Genomic DNA, 14889 nt, shown 5'->3' with positions numbered 1-14889 from the left:
TCCCCTGACGTATGGGTCACATTAGATTATAAAAAACCATTTGGGCATTTACGTCATTGTAAGTTAATCGTATCAAGATCCCCTTAATACACAGCACTATGTAACAGGATGGCACTTTATAAAAAAATAAATATTAAACATTGACAAACTTGAATAACTTACTAACATGAGCCTTTTTTTTTTTTTTTAACATTTTCACATAATTACGGTAAACTAAAAAGTACGGTGTGCAGACAGACACTTCATGAAATACATTGTTCCCCAAGTTACCTTTCAAGTACGGGAGGAATGACCAGCTCCGGGCGCATTAGTGCCAGATTCTGCAGAGCTTGCGCTGCCTCCAGGCTTCCAGTCTTACTGAACATTGCCAGGAGGACGGGCTGCATTACACTCTCCACAAAGTCCGTTACATCCTGGTCACTCAGCTTGTGGCTGTCAGGCACGGGGGTAAGCCAAGATGGCTTCTTATATCGCTCTCGATGCAGCCTCCGTACAACGGAGCATGGCAGTCTCTGCAGCAGCTTCATAAGCTTTGACTAACGGAGAATAGTAGATATAAGACCAATAAAAAAACTCATCTTGAGGACTGGTGTTACAAAACAAGAGGGCGGGGGAGGGGGGAGGAATAAAACGGAGGAGATTTTGAGGTGCAAAATTTACACCACATTAAATAAAAATTGTGCAGCTTCTTTACACTTTACTTAAGCACGTATGAGAAAAGTTTGGTCAAAGTTGACGTTAAGGCAACCGGCACCAAAAATAATTGCTTAAAAAAACATTATGCATTCCAAAAATATATATATTACAAATAAAAAAAATTAAAAAAAACCCTTAACACAGAGTTTTGGGCATTTTAACATGACATGTATACAAGCGAGATGGAAATGGCAACTCTCTGGTTGTCAAAATGACAATGAAATTTGATACATTACAAGAATAGGATTAAAAACGAAAAGAGCGAAGTCTTTCATACTCCTATTTTACTTGTATTTAATAAATAGTTGTGTAAGCCTTTCGCATAACAGAATGAAGCTGTACATCTTGCTGGTTGGTCCTGTTGAACTGTAGGTTACCTTAAGCGCTGCCAATACCAGAAGTGAATGGTCACTGACAGCCGTAGCCCTTATATAACAGCTGGGAACCATTGGCTACATAACTGGTTATATTACAACTTCAACAGTGTCCGATATGAAACACTGCGTACAAGTCAGCGAGGCCCCTTTAAATATCCCATCACAAACACTAGCTAGCCGAGTAGCTAACTTTACCCATTACTAATACACAAAACGGGTGGTATTCAGTTTGCCGGCTGTTGGGATCCCGGAGCACAGTATACCGGCGCTGGAATCCCGACACCCGGCATACCGACCACTTTTCTCCCTCTTGCAGGTCCATGACCCCCTGGAGGGAGAAAATGTGCCACCGTGCCCGCAACGTGGCGAGTGCAGCGTAGGGCTCATTTGCGATCGCCCAGCTGTCGATATGCCGGCGGCTGGGATCCCAGCACCAGTATGCTGGCCGGCGGGAGCCCGGCCGCCGGCATACCATACTACGCCCACACAAAACAATGCATGGCAATATGCTACCAAATAAACTGGAATACCCAAAATAAACTGCTCTTAGGGACCAGAATACATATCCTGAAGAACACTAGATTGAGGACAAGGCAAATTAATAAATCACTGGTCATGACTTTAGTCATTAGAGGTACTGCGATTATACAAAAATAAGAATTTACTTACCGATAATTCTATTTCTCGGAGTCCGTAGTGGATGCTGGGGTTCCTGAAAGGACCATGGGGAATAGCGGCTCCGCAGGAGACAGGGCACAAAAAGTAAAGCTTTTCCAGATCAGGTGGTGTGCACTGGCTCCTCCCCCTATGACCCTCCTCCAGACTCCAGTTAGGTACTGTGCCCGGACGAGCGTACACAATAAGGGAGGATTTTTAAATTGTGATCTAAACCCAGTTAACAGTATGATAACAGAGGAGCCTCTGAAAGATGGCTCCCTAAACAATAACCCGAATTAGTTAACAATAACTATGTACAAGTATTGCAGATAATCCGCACTTGGGATGGGCGCCCAGCATCCACTACGGACTCCGAGAAATAGAATTATCGGTAAGTAAATTCTTATTTTCTCTATCGTCCTAGTGGATGCTGGGGTTCCTGAAAGGACCATGGGGATTATACCAAAGCTCCCAAACGGGCGGGAGAGTGCGGATGACTCTGCAGCACCGAATGAGAGAACTCCAGGTCCTCCTTTGCCAGGGTATCAAATTTGTAGAATTTTACAAACGTGTTCTCCCCTGACCACGTAGCTGCTCGGCAGAGTTGTAATGCCGAGACCCCTCGGGCAGCCGCCCAAGATGAGCCCACCTTCCTTGTGGAATGGGCCTTAACAGATTTAGGCTGTTGCAGGCCTGCCACAGAATGTGCAAGTTGAATTGTGTTACAAATCCAACGAGCAATCGACTGCTTAGAAGCAGGCGCACCCAACTTGTTGGGTGCATACAGTATAAACAGCGAGTCAGATTTTCTGACTCCAGCCGTCCTTGAAATGTATATTTTTAAAGCTCTGACAACGTCCAACAACTTGGAGTCCTCCAAGTCGCTTGTAGCCGCAGGCACTACAATAGGCTGGTTCAGGTGAAACGCTGATACCACCTTAGGGAGAAAATGCGGACGCGTCCGCAGCTCTGCCCTATCCGAATGGAAAATTAAATAAGGGCTTTTATAAGATAAAGCCGCCAGTTCAGATACTCTCCTGGCGGACGCCAGGGCCAGTAACATAGTCACTTTCCATGTGAGATATTTCAAATCCACATCTTTTAGTGGTTCAAACCAATGGGATTTGAGGAAATCTAAAACTACATTTAGATCCCACGGTGCCACCGGAGGCACCACAGGAGGCTGTATATGCAGTACTCCCTTGACAAAAGTCTGGACCTCAGGAACTGAGGCCAATTCTTTTTGGAAGAATATTGACAGGGCCGAAATTTGAACCTTAATAGATCCCAATTTGAGACCCATAGACAATCCTGATTGCAGGAAATGTAGGAAACGACCCAGTTGAAATTCCTCCGTCGGAGCACTCCGATCCTCGCACCACGCAACATATTTCCGCCAAATGCGGTGATAATGCTTCGCGGTGACTTCCTTTCTTGCCTTAATCAAGGTAGGAATGACTTCTTCTGGAATGCCTTTTCCTTTTAGGATCTGGCGTTCAACCGCCATGCCGTCAAACGCAGCCGCGGTAAGTCTTGGAATAGACACGGTCCCTGCTGAAGCAGGTCCTGTCTTAGAGGTAGAGGCCACGGATCGTCCGTGACCATCTCTTGAAGTTCCGGGTACCAAGACCTTCTTGGCCAATCCGGAGCCACTAGTATCGTTCTTACTCCGCTTTGCCTTATGATTCTCAATACCTTTGGTATGAGAGGCAGAGGAGGAAACACATACACCGACTGGTACACCCAAGGTGTTACCAGCGCGTCCACAGCTATTGCCTGCGGATCTCTTGACCTGGCGCAATACCTGTCCAGTTTTTTGTTGAGGCGAGACGCCATCATGTCCACCATTGGTCTTTCCCAACGGTTTATTAGCATGTGGAAAACTTCTGGATGAAGTCCCCACTCTCCCGGGTGAAGATCGTGTCTGCTGAGGAAGTCTGCTTCCCAGTTGTCCACTCCCGGGATGAACACTGCTGACAGTGCTATCACGTGATTCTCCGCCCAGCGAAGGATCCTGGCAGCTTCTGCCATTGCACTCCTGCTTCTTGTGCCGCCCTGTCTGTTTACATGGGCGACTGCCGTGATGTTGTCCGATTGGATCAACACCGGTCTTCCTTGAAGCAGAGGTTCCGCCTGGCTTAGAGCATTGTAGATTGCTCTTAGTTCCAGAATGTTTATGTGAAGAGACTTTTCCAGGCTCGACCACACTCCCTGGAAGTTTCTTCCTTGTGTGACTGCTCCCCAGCCTCTCAGGCTGGCGTCCGTGGTCACCAGGATCCAATCCTGTATGCCGAATCTGCGGCCCTCCAATAGATGAGCCCTCTGCAACCACCACAGAAGAGATACCCTTGTCCTTGGAGACAGGGTTATCCGCAGGTGCATCTGAAGATGCGACCCTGACCATTTGTCCAACAGATCCCTTTGGAAAATTCTTGCATGGAATCTGCCGAATGGAATTGCTTCGTAAGAAGCCACCATTTTTCCCAGGACTCTTGTGCATTGATGTACAGACACCTTTCCTGGTTTTAGGAGATTCCTGACCAGGTCGGATAACTCCTTGGCTTTTTCCTCGGGAAGAAAAACCTTTTTCTGAACCGTGTCCAGAATCATCCCTAGGAACAGCAGACGAGTTGTCGGCATTAATTGGGATTTTGGAATATTCAGAATCCATCCGTGCTGCTTTAGCACCTCTTGAGATATTGCTAATCCCATCTCTAGCTGTTCTCTGGACCTTGCCCTTATTAGGAGATCGTCCAAGTATGGGATAATTAATACGCCTTTTCTTCGAAGAAGAATCATCATCTCGGCCATTACCTTTGTAAAGATCCGAGGTGCCGTGGACAAACCAAACGGCAGCGTCTGAAACTGATAGTGACAGTTTTGTACAACGAACCTGAGGTACCCCTGGTGTGAGGGGTAAATTGGAACGTGGAGATACGCATCCTTGATGTCCAAGGATACCATAAAGTCCCCTTCTTCCAGGTTCGCTATCACTGCTCTGAGTGACTCCATCTTGAACTTGAACTTCTTTATGTACAGGTTCAAGGACTTCAGATTTAGAATAGGCCTTACCGAGCCATCCGGCTTCGGTACCACAAATAGAGTGGAATAATACCCCTTCCCTTGTTGTAGAAGAGGTACCTTGACTATCACCTGCTGAGAGTACAGCTTGTGAATGGCTTCCAAAACCGTCTCCCTTTCGGAAGGGGACGTTGGTAAAGCAGACTTCAGGAAACGGCGAGGTGGATCTGTCTCTAATTCCAACCTGTACCCCTGAGATATTATCTGCAGGATCCAGGGATCTACCTGCGAGTGAGCCCACTGCGCGCTGTAATTTTTGAGACGACCTCCCACCGTCCCCGAGTCCGCTTGAGAAGCCCCAGCGTCATGCTGAGGCTTTTGTAGAAGCCGGGGAGGGCTTCTGTTCCTGGGAAGGAGCTGCCTGTTGCTGTTTCTTCCCTCGACCTCTGCCTCGTGGCAGATATGAATAGCCCTTTGCTCTCTTATTTTTAAAGGAACGAAAGGGCTGCGGTTGAAAAGTCGGTGCCTTTTTCTGTTGGGGAGTGACTTGAGGTAGAAAGGTGGATTTCCCGGCTGTAGCCGTGGCCACCAAATCTGATAGACCGACTCCAAATAACTCCTCCCCTTTATACGGCAAAACTTCCATATGCCGTTTTGAATCCGCATCGCCTGTCCACTGTCGCGTCCATAAAGCTCTTCTGGCCGAAATGGACATAGCACTTACCCGTGATGCCAGTGTGCAGATATCCCTCTGTGCATCACGCATATAAAGAAATGCATCCTTTATTTGTTCTAACGACAGTAAAATATTGTCCCTGTCCAGGGTATCAATATTTTCAATCAGGGACTCTGACCAAACTACCCCAGCACTGCACATCCAGGCAGACGCTATAGCTGGTCGTAGTATAACACCTGCATGTGTGTATATACTTTTTTGGATATTTTCCATCCTCCTATCTGATGGATCTTTAAGTGCGGCCGTCTCAGGAGAAGGTAACGCCACTTGTTTTGATAAGCGTGTTAGCGCCTTGTCCACCCTAGGAGGTGTTTCCCAGCGCTCCCTAACCTCTGGCGGGAAAGGGTATAATGCCAATAATTTCTTTGAAATTATCAGCTTTTTATCAGGGGCAACCCACGCTTCATCACACACGTCATTTAATTCTTCTGATTCAGGAAAAACTATAGGTAGTTTTTTCACACCCCACATAATACCCTGTTTAGTGGTACCTGTAGTATCAGCTAAATGTAACGCCTCCTTCATTGCCAAAATCATATAACGTGTGGCCCTACTGGAAAATACGGTTGATTGGTCACCGTCACCACTGGAATCAGTGCCTGTGTCTGGGTCTGTGTCGACCGACTGAGGCAAAGGGCGTTTTACAGCCCCTGACGGTGTTTGAGGCGCCTGGACAGGCACTAATTGATTGTCCGGCCGCCTCATGTCGTCAAACGACTGCTTAAGCGAGTTGACGCTATCCCGTAATTCCACAAATAAAGGCATCCATTCTGGTGTCGACCCCCTAGGAGGTGACATCCCCATATTTGGCAATTGCTCCGCCTCCACACCAATATCGTCCTCATACATGTCGACACACACGTACCGACACACAGCAGACACACAGGGAATGCTCTAAACGAAGACAGGACCCACTAGCCCTTTGGGGAGACAGAGGGAGAGTCTGCCAGCACACACCAAAAAGCGCTATATATGACAGGGATAGCCTTATAATAAGTGCTCCCTTATAGCTGCTTTATATATATCAAGATATTGCCATTAAATTTGCCCCCCCTCTCTGTTTTACCCTGTTTCTGTAGTGCAGTGCAGGGGAGAGACCTGGGAGCCGTCCTGACCAGCGGAACTGTGAGAGGAAATGGCGCCGTGTGCTGAGGAGATAGGCCCCGCCCCTTTTTCGGCGGGCTCGTCTCCCGCTATTTTGTGAATACAGGCAGGGGTTAAATATCTCCATATAGCCTCTGGGGGCTATATGTGAGGTATTTTTAGCCTTTTAATAGGTTTTCATTTGCCTCCCAGGGCGCCCCCCCCCAGCGCCCTGCACCCTCAGTGACTGCGTGTGAAGTGTGCTGAGAGGAAAATGGCGCACAGCTGCAGTGCTGTGCGCTACCTTTAGAAGACTGCAGGAGTCTTCAGCCGCCGATTCTGGACCTCTTCTTACTTCAGCATCTGCAAGGGGGCCGGCGGCGCGGCTCCGGTGACCATCCAGGCTGTACCTGTGATCGTCCCTCTGGAGCTGATGTCCAGTAGCCAAGAAGCCAATCCATCCTGCACGCAGGTGAGTTCACTTCTTCTCCCCTCTGTCCCTTGTTGCAGTGATCCTGTTGCCAGCAGGAATCACTGTAAAATAAAAAACCTAAGCTAAACTTTCTCTAAGCAGCTCTTTATGAGAGCCACCTAGAATTGCACCCTTCTCGGCCGGGCACAAAAATCTAACTGGAGTCTGGAGGAGGGTCATAGGGGGAGGAGCCAGTGCACACCACCTGATCTGGAAAAGCTTTACTTTTTGTGCCCTGTCTCCTGCGGAGCCGCTATTCCCCATGGTCCTTTCAGGAACCCCAGCATCCACTAGGACGATAGAGAAATATTCCATGCTGCTGATGATGTGATATCATAGGCTACGTCTCATCATCTAGATCAGTGGTTCTCAACCGCGGTCCTCAGAATCCCACACAGTTCATGTTTTCCAGGTCACCCGCGGATTCTTAAAATGTGACCGTTGGCGATACACAGCGCACCTGCCAGGTGACCTGGAAACCGTGGCCTGTGTGGAGACCTGAGGACAGAGTTTGAGAACCACTGATCTAGATTTAGCAAGTGGCAGTCAGGCAGCTCCTAAACAAAAGCACATTCCCAAATTGCATGATACATCCTGTCTATGTGGTGAATTCTATGTCTGTGCCCCTCTAGATAAACACGGGAAATGTATATCTATAACCATGTATTCCCCAACTTCTGCAAGTGATCCAAGATGTGTTCCTTGGCACAAAGCTCTGGAAGCCAAGACATTGCGTTGTGGGCATCAGATATTTGCATTATATTTATATTGCAAAAAATTAGCAACAATTACTGGTCTATAGACCCATACAAATAAAGTGCACCAACTGTGGTCAGGATCGGGGACTGTGGTCGGGATGCTGACCTCTGGGATCCCGGCCGCTGGCATTACAGCCCCAAGCCATTCTGGATCCTAGTAAGTATAGCCCTACATGGGGTGAGTTCGATGGGAAGGTCATTGATTACAACCCATATTTTGAGAGTGACAGTTGTATTATTTTTTGGACGGAAAAGCGTGTATTTATATTGTGACCATCTGTAACGTTATGGGCAGACTAGATTGGCCAAGTAGTTCTTCGTTTCCATGTTTAACAAGAACCATTTCTCTGCCAATGGTAATGCATCAAGTGGGTTCTCCTCTTGCAGGACAAGTCTCTTGAACATAGGTAGCCCCAGCTAATAATGCACACCACTCCTGGGTATCTGGTGTAAAGGAGGCACAGACAGCAATTACTACCCCTCCACAAGTACTCGGTACAGGGGCGAGACAAAGATGACATCTATATACAATAATAATCATGGATGGGCTGTGCCATCATCAACGGGGCGAGATAGCATCCATTGACTTCCATGACTTGGGTAGCAGATGTTCATGGTCGGGAGCAAGTGGGGGAAGGGGGAGGGAGATTGGGCAACCAGAAAATGATTGGTCAAAAAAAAAATAAAAAAAATTTAGGAGTAGAAGACTTGAGGGCACCAGTCCAAGTCGGGATATTTCCCAGTAAAGACTGAACACGGCCACATAGACAGCCTGGTGCTCTCACAGAGATGCAAAGTCATCCCCTGTATATGTTCTAAGTATTCAACCTTGTAACAGTACAGCCTATGCAGAGAGGGATACTTAGGTATACAGGAGGTATCACATTCTTAGTAACTCAACACAGGGTCAGATTCCTCTACAGACATACATTACAGCTAGAACCTGAGCAATGTACTCACCAGCCACCTTCCATTGTTAGACGGGTGGTAAAAAGAGGCAATGCTATTGAATAACCCTGTTAGATGTTGCTGTACGGTCTTGACAGGACCTCCCTGCACAACATAAAACACATTACAATTCTTAGTCAGAGATCGTTCTAGTAAAAGGAAACCAAAAAAAACATAGCAGCCTGTACAGTAAAAGTATGAAGTTAATTAGGATCTGGTTGTACATCTAAATCATTCTAATGCTCTTGAATTCACTGGCAGACATTGGAACAGTGATTTAATGATCGTTACAAGGAACATTTGAGTAGATGGATCAAAAATAGAATGAGCTAATTAAGGCTCAGCCCAACTGTCCTGTGAGAGCAGACAACGAGCTCTCTGGTAAAGAGAATGGATTACCAAGTAATACCTTTGGCGCTTATCAATGGGTTGCTTTTCTTACAGCAGCTAAAAAACGGGGTTAGTTAGGCCCCAACTAGAACAACGACAAATGAATTATTAGCGCTTGGAAAATGGATAAGAATTTTTCTAATAACAATTTTAATAAATTGATTAAAAAAAAATAATAATATTGTTGCAACAAGTAATAAAAACAGTGTATTATATTTGATTTGGGCATAACATAGCACTGCAGAATGAAGAGTTCCATATATTTAAATATGGTTTGTTAGCCGGTACTCAAAAAAGCCAATTTATCCTCAAAAGTAGCTGCCACAGTCCAGGAACAAGTGCAAACGAATGGACAATACCAATTGCTGTTGGAATAGACCTTACGTGGCTGGTTCAAGATGATACTTGGTCCAATTAATTTGCCCCGGTCAAATAATGCAGATGTCCAATTCGTAGATGGTAGTAGTTCCTATATCCGGCTTCAGGCTTTTAGAAAGAGTTGAGGAATTAGAGTCCAGCTGTCCCACCAACGCGTTTCGCTGTGTGACACAGCTTTTTCAAGGTGATATGTTTGCAGTGACTTATTGCCCTTTATATAGCAGTGCTAATGGCCCATGTAAAACAGGTGTAACAAATTACATAATTTTAAATGATCTAAATAATAAAACTCTAGCCAGTTTCCATAAATAGTGACAGACATGTAGACCTAAATAGGAACAAGCTGTAAGATTTTGATCTTTATAACGCTATTTTACGTATAAAATTGTTTAGAACAACGAGTTCCTGATCACATGATTATAGGGCCAATTTCCTGTAAATGGAACGCAAATGCGTCCTAATTGGATGGTGTCCGGTCACCTGACCGGAACTGACGATCCGCCGATCCGTCCGGCATTCTGTTGCCAAGAGACGGACTAGACGGTATCCGGTCACATGCCCGGAACTGAGACGATCCGCCAATCCGTCCGGCAAACTGTTGCCGGGATACGGACTGAACGGAAGGACCCGCTCCGGCACGTGACCGGAAGATTCACAGTGTAATACCAATCGTAATACATTTAATAAGAAACTTAAAAAAATGGTTTACTGATCAAACTGACCAACAATATATTTATAGAGTAATTGTTCTAAAATAAAGATGTTTGTTACTCCTCATTTATTAGTGACCTGTCACGTGACCAGAACTAGTCCCGAGTAGATGGATCAAAAATAGAATGAGCTAATTAAGGCTCAGCCCAACTGTCCTGTGAGAGCAGACAACGAGCTCTCTGGTGTTCTATAGGTCCCTATTTTCAGTTCTGTATACCATGTGTACATCTGTAGTGAGCGGCAACGCATCACTGGCTGATATGTAACTGCCCCGGAGAACACGGATGAATGCAGACTTAAGAATGGCTAAACATTCTGATGGAAGAACATATACAGAATATATAGCACGCCAATCAGCTGTGGTACCTTATACAGTCAATTATATAGCAGAACAAACGTACTCAGACATAAGAGCGAAGCCTAGACCGATTACTTGTGTCCCTCTCTCACCTTGTACTTACAGTGAATGCTTGGGAATGCCGACAACCCGATTCTCATGGGATGGGGGGGGGGGGGGGGTGGAGAGCATGGGGTGCCTAGGAGGGGGTTGGGTCACCTGCTAAAGGGTCCCTAGCGCTGTCACATAAATGCAGTGGAGTTAAAGCCCAGGGCAGCCTCTTCACTCGAGATCGGGCCACTAGGGCGAGATGAGGAGCCTCTGCCATTGCCTGCAGCTAGGCTTTGAGAGAGGAGCCGGAACTCAAGTAAGAGAGATTAGAGAGACGACATTGAGGACGCTCAACGCTGCCCGGCATATAAAAACGAAGTTGCTGGCCAATCCCGAAATCCCCAGGATTGGAAGCTCCAATCCCGGACAATTTTAGGCCGGGATAAAGCTGATACCGATCCCGTGATTGGCCACCCTAACTGCAATGTCCAGGTTTGCAGCATTCTGAATGCTATTTATTCCCCTTACCTGTGAAGGTTTTATGTAAGTAGGTGAAGGTTTATCCTGTTTATCAGATAATATATTAAGTACCGTATCTTAATCCCTGATGTGTTCTTTTTTGTGATTAAAGCTATTTCCCGGCAGAAGGTCCATTCAAATAAAATAGTTAATCCAGTAAACAGTCAAATACAAGCTTTAAGATTTAAAAAAAAAAATAATACTTATCAGATACCCTGACATGTGATAATGTCGATTATCTTACAGGAAAGAAAGCTATACCTTATACACACTTAGAATACACTTTACCATGGAGCCGCTGCGGCCGCTAAACTTAGTACACACGCTACGTACTTTATACACTGTTTGTGTACGGAGTCCCGTATCACTGTACGGACTTAGCGTACAAACGCCGCGCTGGGGGTACAAAGTACACACAGCGCGCACACACCCAGAGATACACTTTAAACCTTCACAGTAATGCAATGCAATGATAAAACACTTTAAACCTTAGCAGGGCAATGAAGACACGACACCAACTGTGATTTAACCGCTGGGTTCCGACACCACAGTGGATTATTGCTGAAAGGGGGTTACAATATAAATAATACAATACAATATAACAGAGTAAATGGCTACATTCAATGATACATACTTGAGTAGATTCGCTTGCGCTTCCCGGCCCGGTCCTCGGTCATCAAATCGATAACTTTGTGAGTCTTGTGATTTACCAGGCCAGAAGCAGGCTCTCTTTATACACTTCTTCCAAAAGCAATACAATAGATACTGTAATCCCTTTGTCCATTGGACACAGGAATGCACTTTTACAGTACAGGAGAGGTCATAGGTCGGTTTGAATAGGTAGGCGATGTCTTTCCCAACTGCTCTTGTGGGTGGTCTCCTCTGGATTCCCGCCGCATACATAATGTACAGTAAATACAGTTTATATCTATATTCTGCTTCTGCACATAACTATCCGCAGGAACATGTGATCTTCCTCAAACCAACACCGGAATGTTACCCTTAAAATACCCTACAGCTGGATACCAAACACCACCTTATGACCTTGTTCTGTCCCCTCCTATTCTGTAAAGGTGAATCCCTTTGTTCTGAAACCATTTAAACTGTTGTTAATTTCATATGTGGTGCAGGGGGACTATGTGTACATTGTGCACTATTTGGATTAAATATGTAATGTGTTTTGATAGCTCTCCATGCGTTCACAAACTCTACCGTAAATACCCATACCACGCGCTGATGCGCACGACCGCGGGAGCGACCATACGCAAATTGCGGATATGTGCACGCACGGCAGAACAAGTACACGTGCAGAGGCCATCTGTGTGTGGTTTGTACATGATGTGTGTACTGCAATATTTTTCGACTTTGACACATGTAACAGTTATTCCTGGCAAGGACAACGAAAGACGAGAACCCCATATTGCCCTGGTGCAAAGCCATTCTCGGACATGAAGGATATAATAGAATCACAATAACTAGGAACACAAAGTGCCTGCCAGATGGCAACATGACATTAAAGCGTAAAATCTAAAAACACATAGGGGGGATTTCAGTGAGAGACGAAGGACTGTGTGCAACCATCGGCGAGATCTGACGCGAATGGGCCCAGATGAGGAGCCTCCGCCATTGCCGTGTTTCCAAGAGTTGCAAATGAAACTCATAGCCCACACCCTAGCAGCTAAATGAATTGATCCCACACAATGTGTATACTGGGAAGTGAGGTGTGAGGTATTTTATTCCAACCCCTCTGTCTGTCAGCTCTCTGGTCAAGTCGTACAGTTTGGGTTGCTCTTAAGGATTACATGTTACCGTAAAACACCCAGGTCACGTTTCATACAATACATTTACAAGCAGTGCTTGTTTTACTTTATTTTGCTCATCTATGTATAAAAGAACAGCGGTACCCCGCCCAGTAACAGGCCGGTCAGTTGAGAATGGACAGGGATAATATTTTAAGAAAATCAGCAATTCTTTACGGTTTCGAACAAATCCGAACCAGCCAGTGCCAGTATGCACCCTTACTGACGAGACTACAGAACGGCAAGAAAAGAAAAGAATAAAAAAAAAAAAGAAGGAAAAAACTAAATCTGAAAGTCTGAAAGTCATTTGTTGAATTCTGGCTCTGCAGTTCTGCTCTTCTGCAGTTAATTTTCCTTTTGTGAGAGAGTACACTTGGCTATTACACTTGTGAATGCATTTCTGAGGAAGGCAACACATGAACAGTATGAAATAAAACAAAACACAGCTTTCATTAAATCATAAGTTCCTTGCTGCCTACCATCATTGCAGTTATCCAGATCACTGCGTGCCCAATATCATATGCATTAGTTAGCTGTCTTGGGACAATCACTTGACCGCTTCCCACGGGGAGATTTAAACTACGTAGAATCCTGGTGAAAACCTGCAATGACAAACAACAGTTTGCTTAAGAAATATACCAGTCGCTGAACAATGTATCCATATATAAAAGTGAGAGGTGTCCTCGGACACTATTGTTGCGGTCATGCCAAACACCTTTCTTGGTGCGCAAGGTCCTGTGCCACTTTTTTACTTGCGCTGAGCACCTTATTAACCCAAATGTCTGTCTTAGTCGCAACGTAAGACTGCACTGATTATTTGGATATGGGACACTTGTACATCTGTGTGTGTCGGAGTCTGGATCTGTACATAAAGCGCTACGATGCAGCGACCACAGCTTTTTTTTTTTTTCATGTCAATTTCCGTTGTACGGTGTTTAAAGATCCAGACTCGTGTAGAGTTTGTTGCATTGTGTTGCAATTAAGATGCACATTCGAACCTTAGGGGGAAAAAAAAGCTAAACCACTTGGCGTAGCTCACATGCGCCAGGAGTCTGGCACCGCATGGTAGATTAGCCAGGAAACCCTGGAGAACCGCACGAGAATCAATACAAAGCTGTAGAACATGCAGACTAGTCCAGTTTCTGTCCCGTCCAATCAGCGTTATAGATTTGTACTAATCATTCTATTTAGAAAGTTCTACAGGATGTTGGCAATCTACGGAAGTGACTGGTACAGGCAGAGGCAGGGTGAGTACACGGTGAAAGGAGAGTGTCTTAATGTGAAATGTAAGCACAGAAAAGATTTGGGGCAGAAAAATCTTTGGGGGTGATTCAGACCCGATCTCATGCTAGCTTTTTTTGCAGAGGTGCGATCGGGTCTGAACTGCGCATGCGTATGCACCGCCATGAGCAGGCGCGTCGGCCGCGGATTCTATGAAGAAAGAGCTTCCACCGGCCATCGCAAGAAGATTGACAGGAAGAGGCCATTTGTGGGTGTCAAGTGACCGTTTCTTGGGAGTGTCCGGAAAAACGCAGGCGTGCCCAGCCGCTTGGAGGGAGGATTCCGGACGTCAGCTCCTGGTCGGATCATCGCAGCGGCTGAGTAAGTCCTGAGCTGTGCAGAGACTGCACAAACTTTTGTTTGTGCAGCTCTCTGCACAAGTGTTTGCACCCCTGCACACCAACTACCCCCTCCCCCTGTAAGCGGCAACCACCTGATTGCAGCACAGCAAAAACTCGCCTGCCTGCGGTCAGGTCTGAATCACCCCCTTTATCCTAAGTCACTGGTCTACTGTATGTTACACGTAGTGATGATTTTGTCACAATGCGCTCACTACAAACCACTAAATGACCTTCTTGTGCTGCAGAGTATAGAAAATAAGAATTTACTTACCGATAATTCTATTTCTCGGAGTCCGTAGTGGATGCTGGGGTTCCTGAAAGGACCATGGGGAAT

General features: G+C 45.8%; 1 protein-coding gene across 2 annotated transcripts in view; it reads right to left on the bottom strand.

The window, feature by feature from the left end:
- The window catches only part of PSME4 (proteasome activator subunit 4), a 294381-nt gene that overhangs the window by 136636 nt on the left and 142856 nt on the right, over positions 1–14889 (bottom strand). For both annotated transcript variants that reach the window (XM_063918650.1, XM_063918651.1), the window contains 3 exons: positions 13413–13535; positions 8761–8853; positions 271–536 (listed from right to left, as the gene is read on the bottom strand). In XM_063918650.1, the coding sequence (XP_063774720.1) occupies positions 271–536; positions 8761–8853; positions 13413–13535 (482 nt within the window). The remainder of the gene's footprint in view (positions 1–270; positions 537–8760; positions 8854–13412; positions 13536–14889) is intronic.

Source organism: Pseudophryne corroboree, chromosome 4 (assembly GCF_028390025.1).
Source record: "Pseudophryne corroboree isolate aPseCor3 chromosome 4, aPseCor3.hap2, whole genome shotgun sequence".
NCBI lineage: Eukaryota > Metazoa > Chordata > Amphibia > Anura > Myobatrachidae > Pseudophryne > Pseudophryne corroboree.
This window is presented reverse-complemented; position numbering and strand designations above follow the sequence as displayed.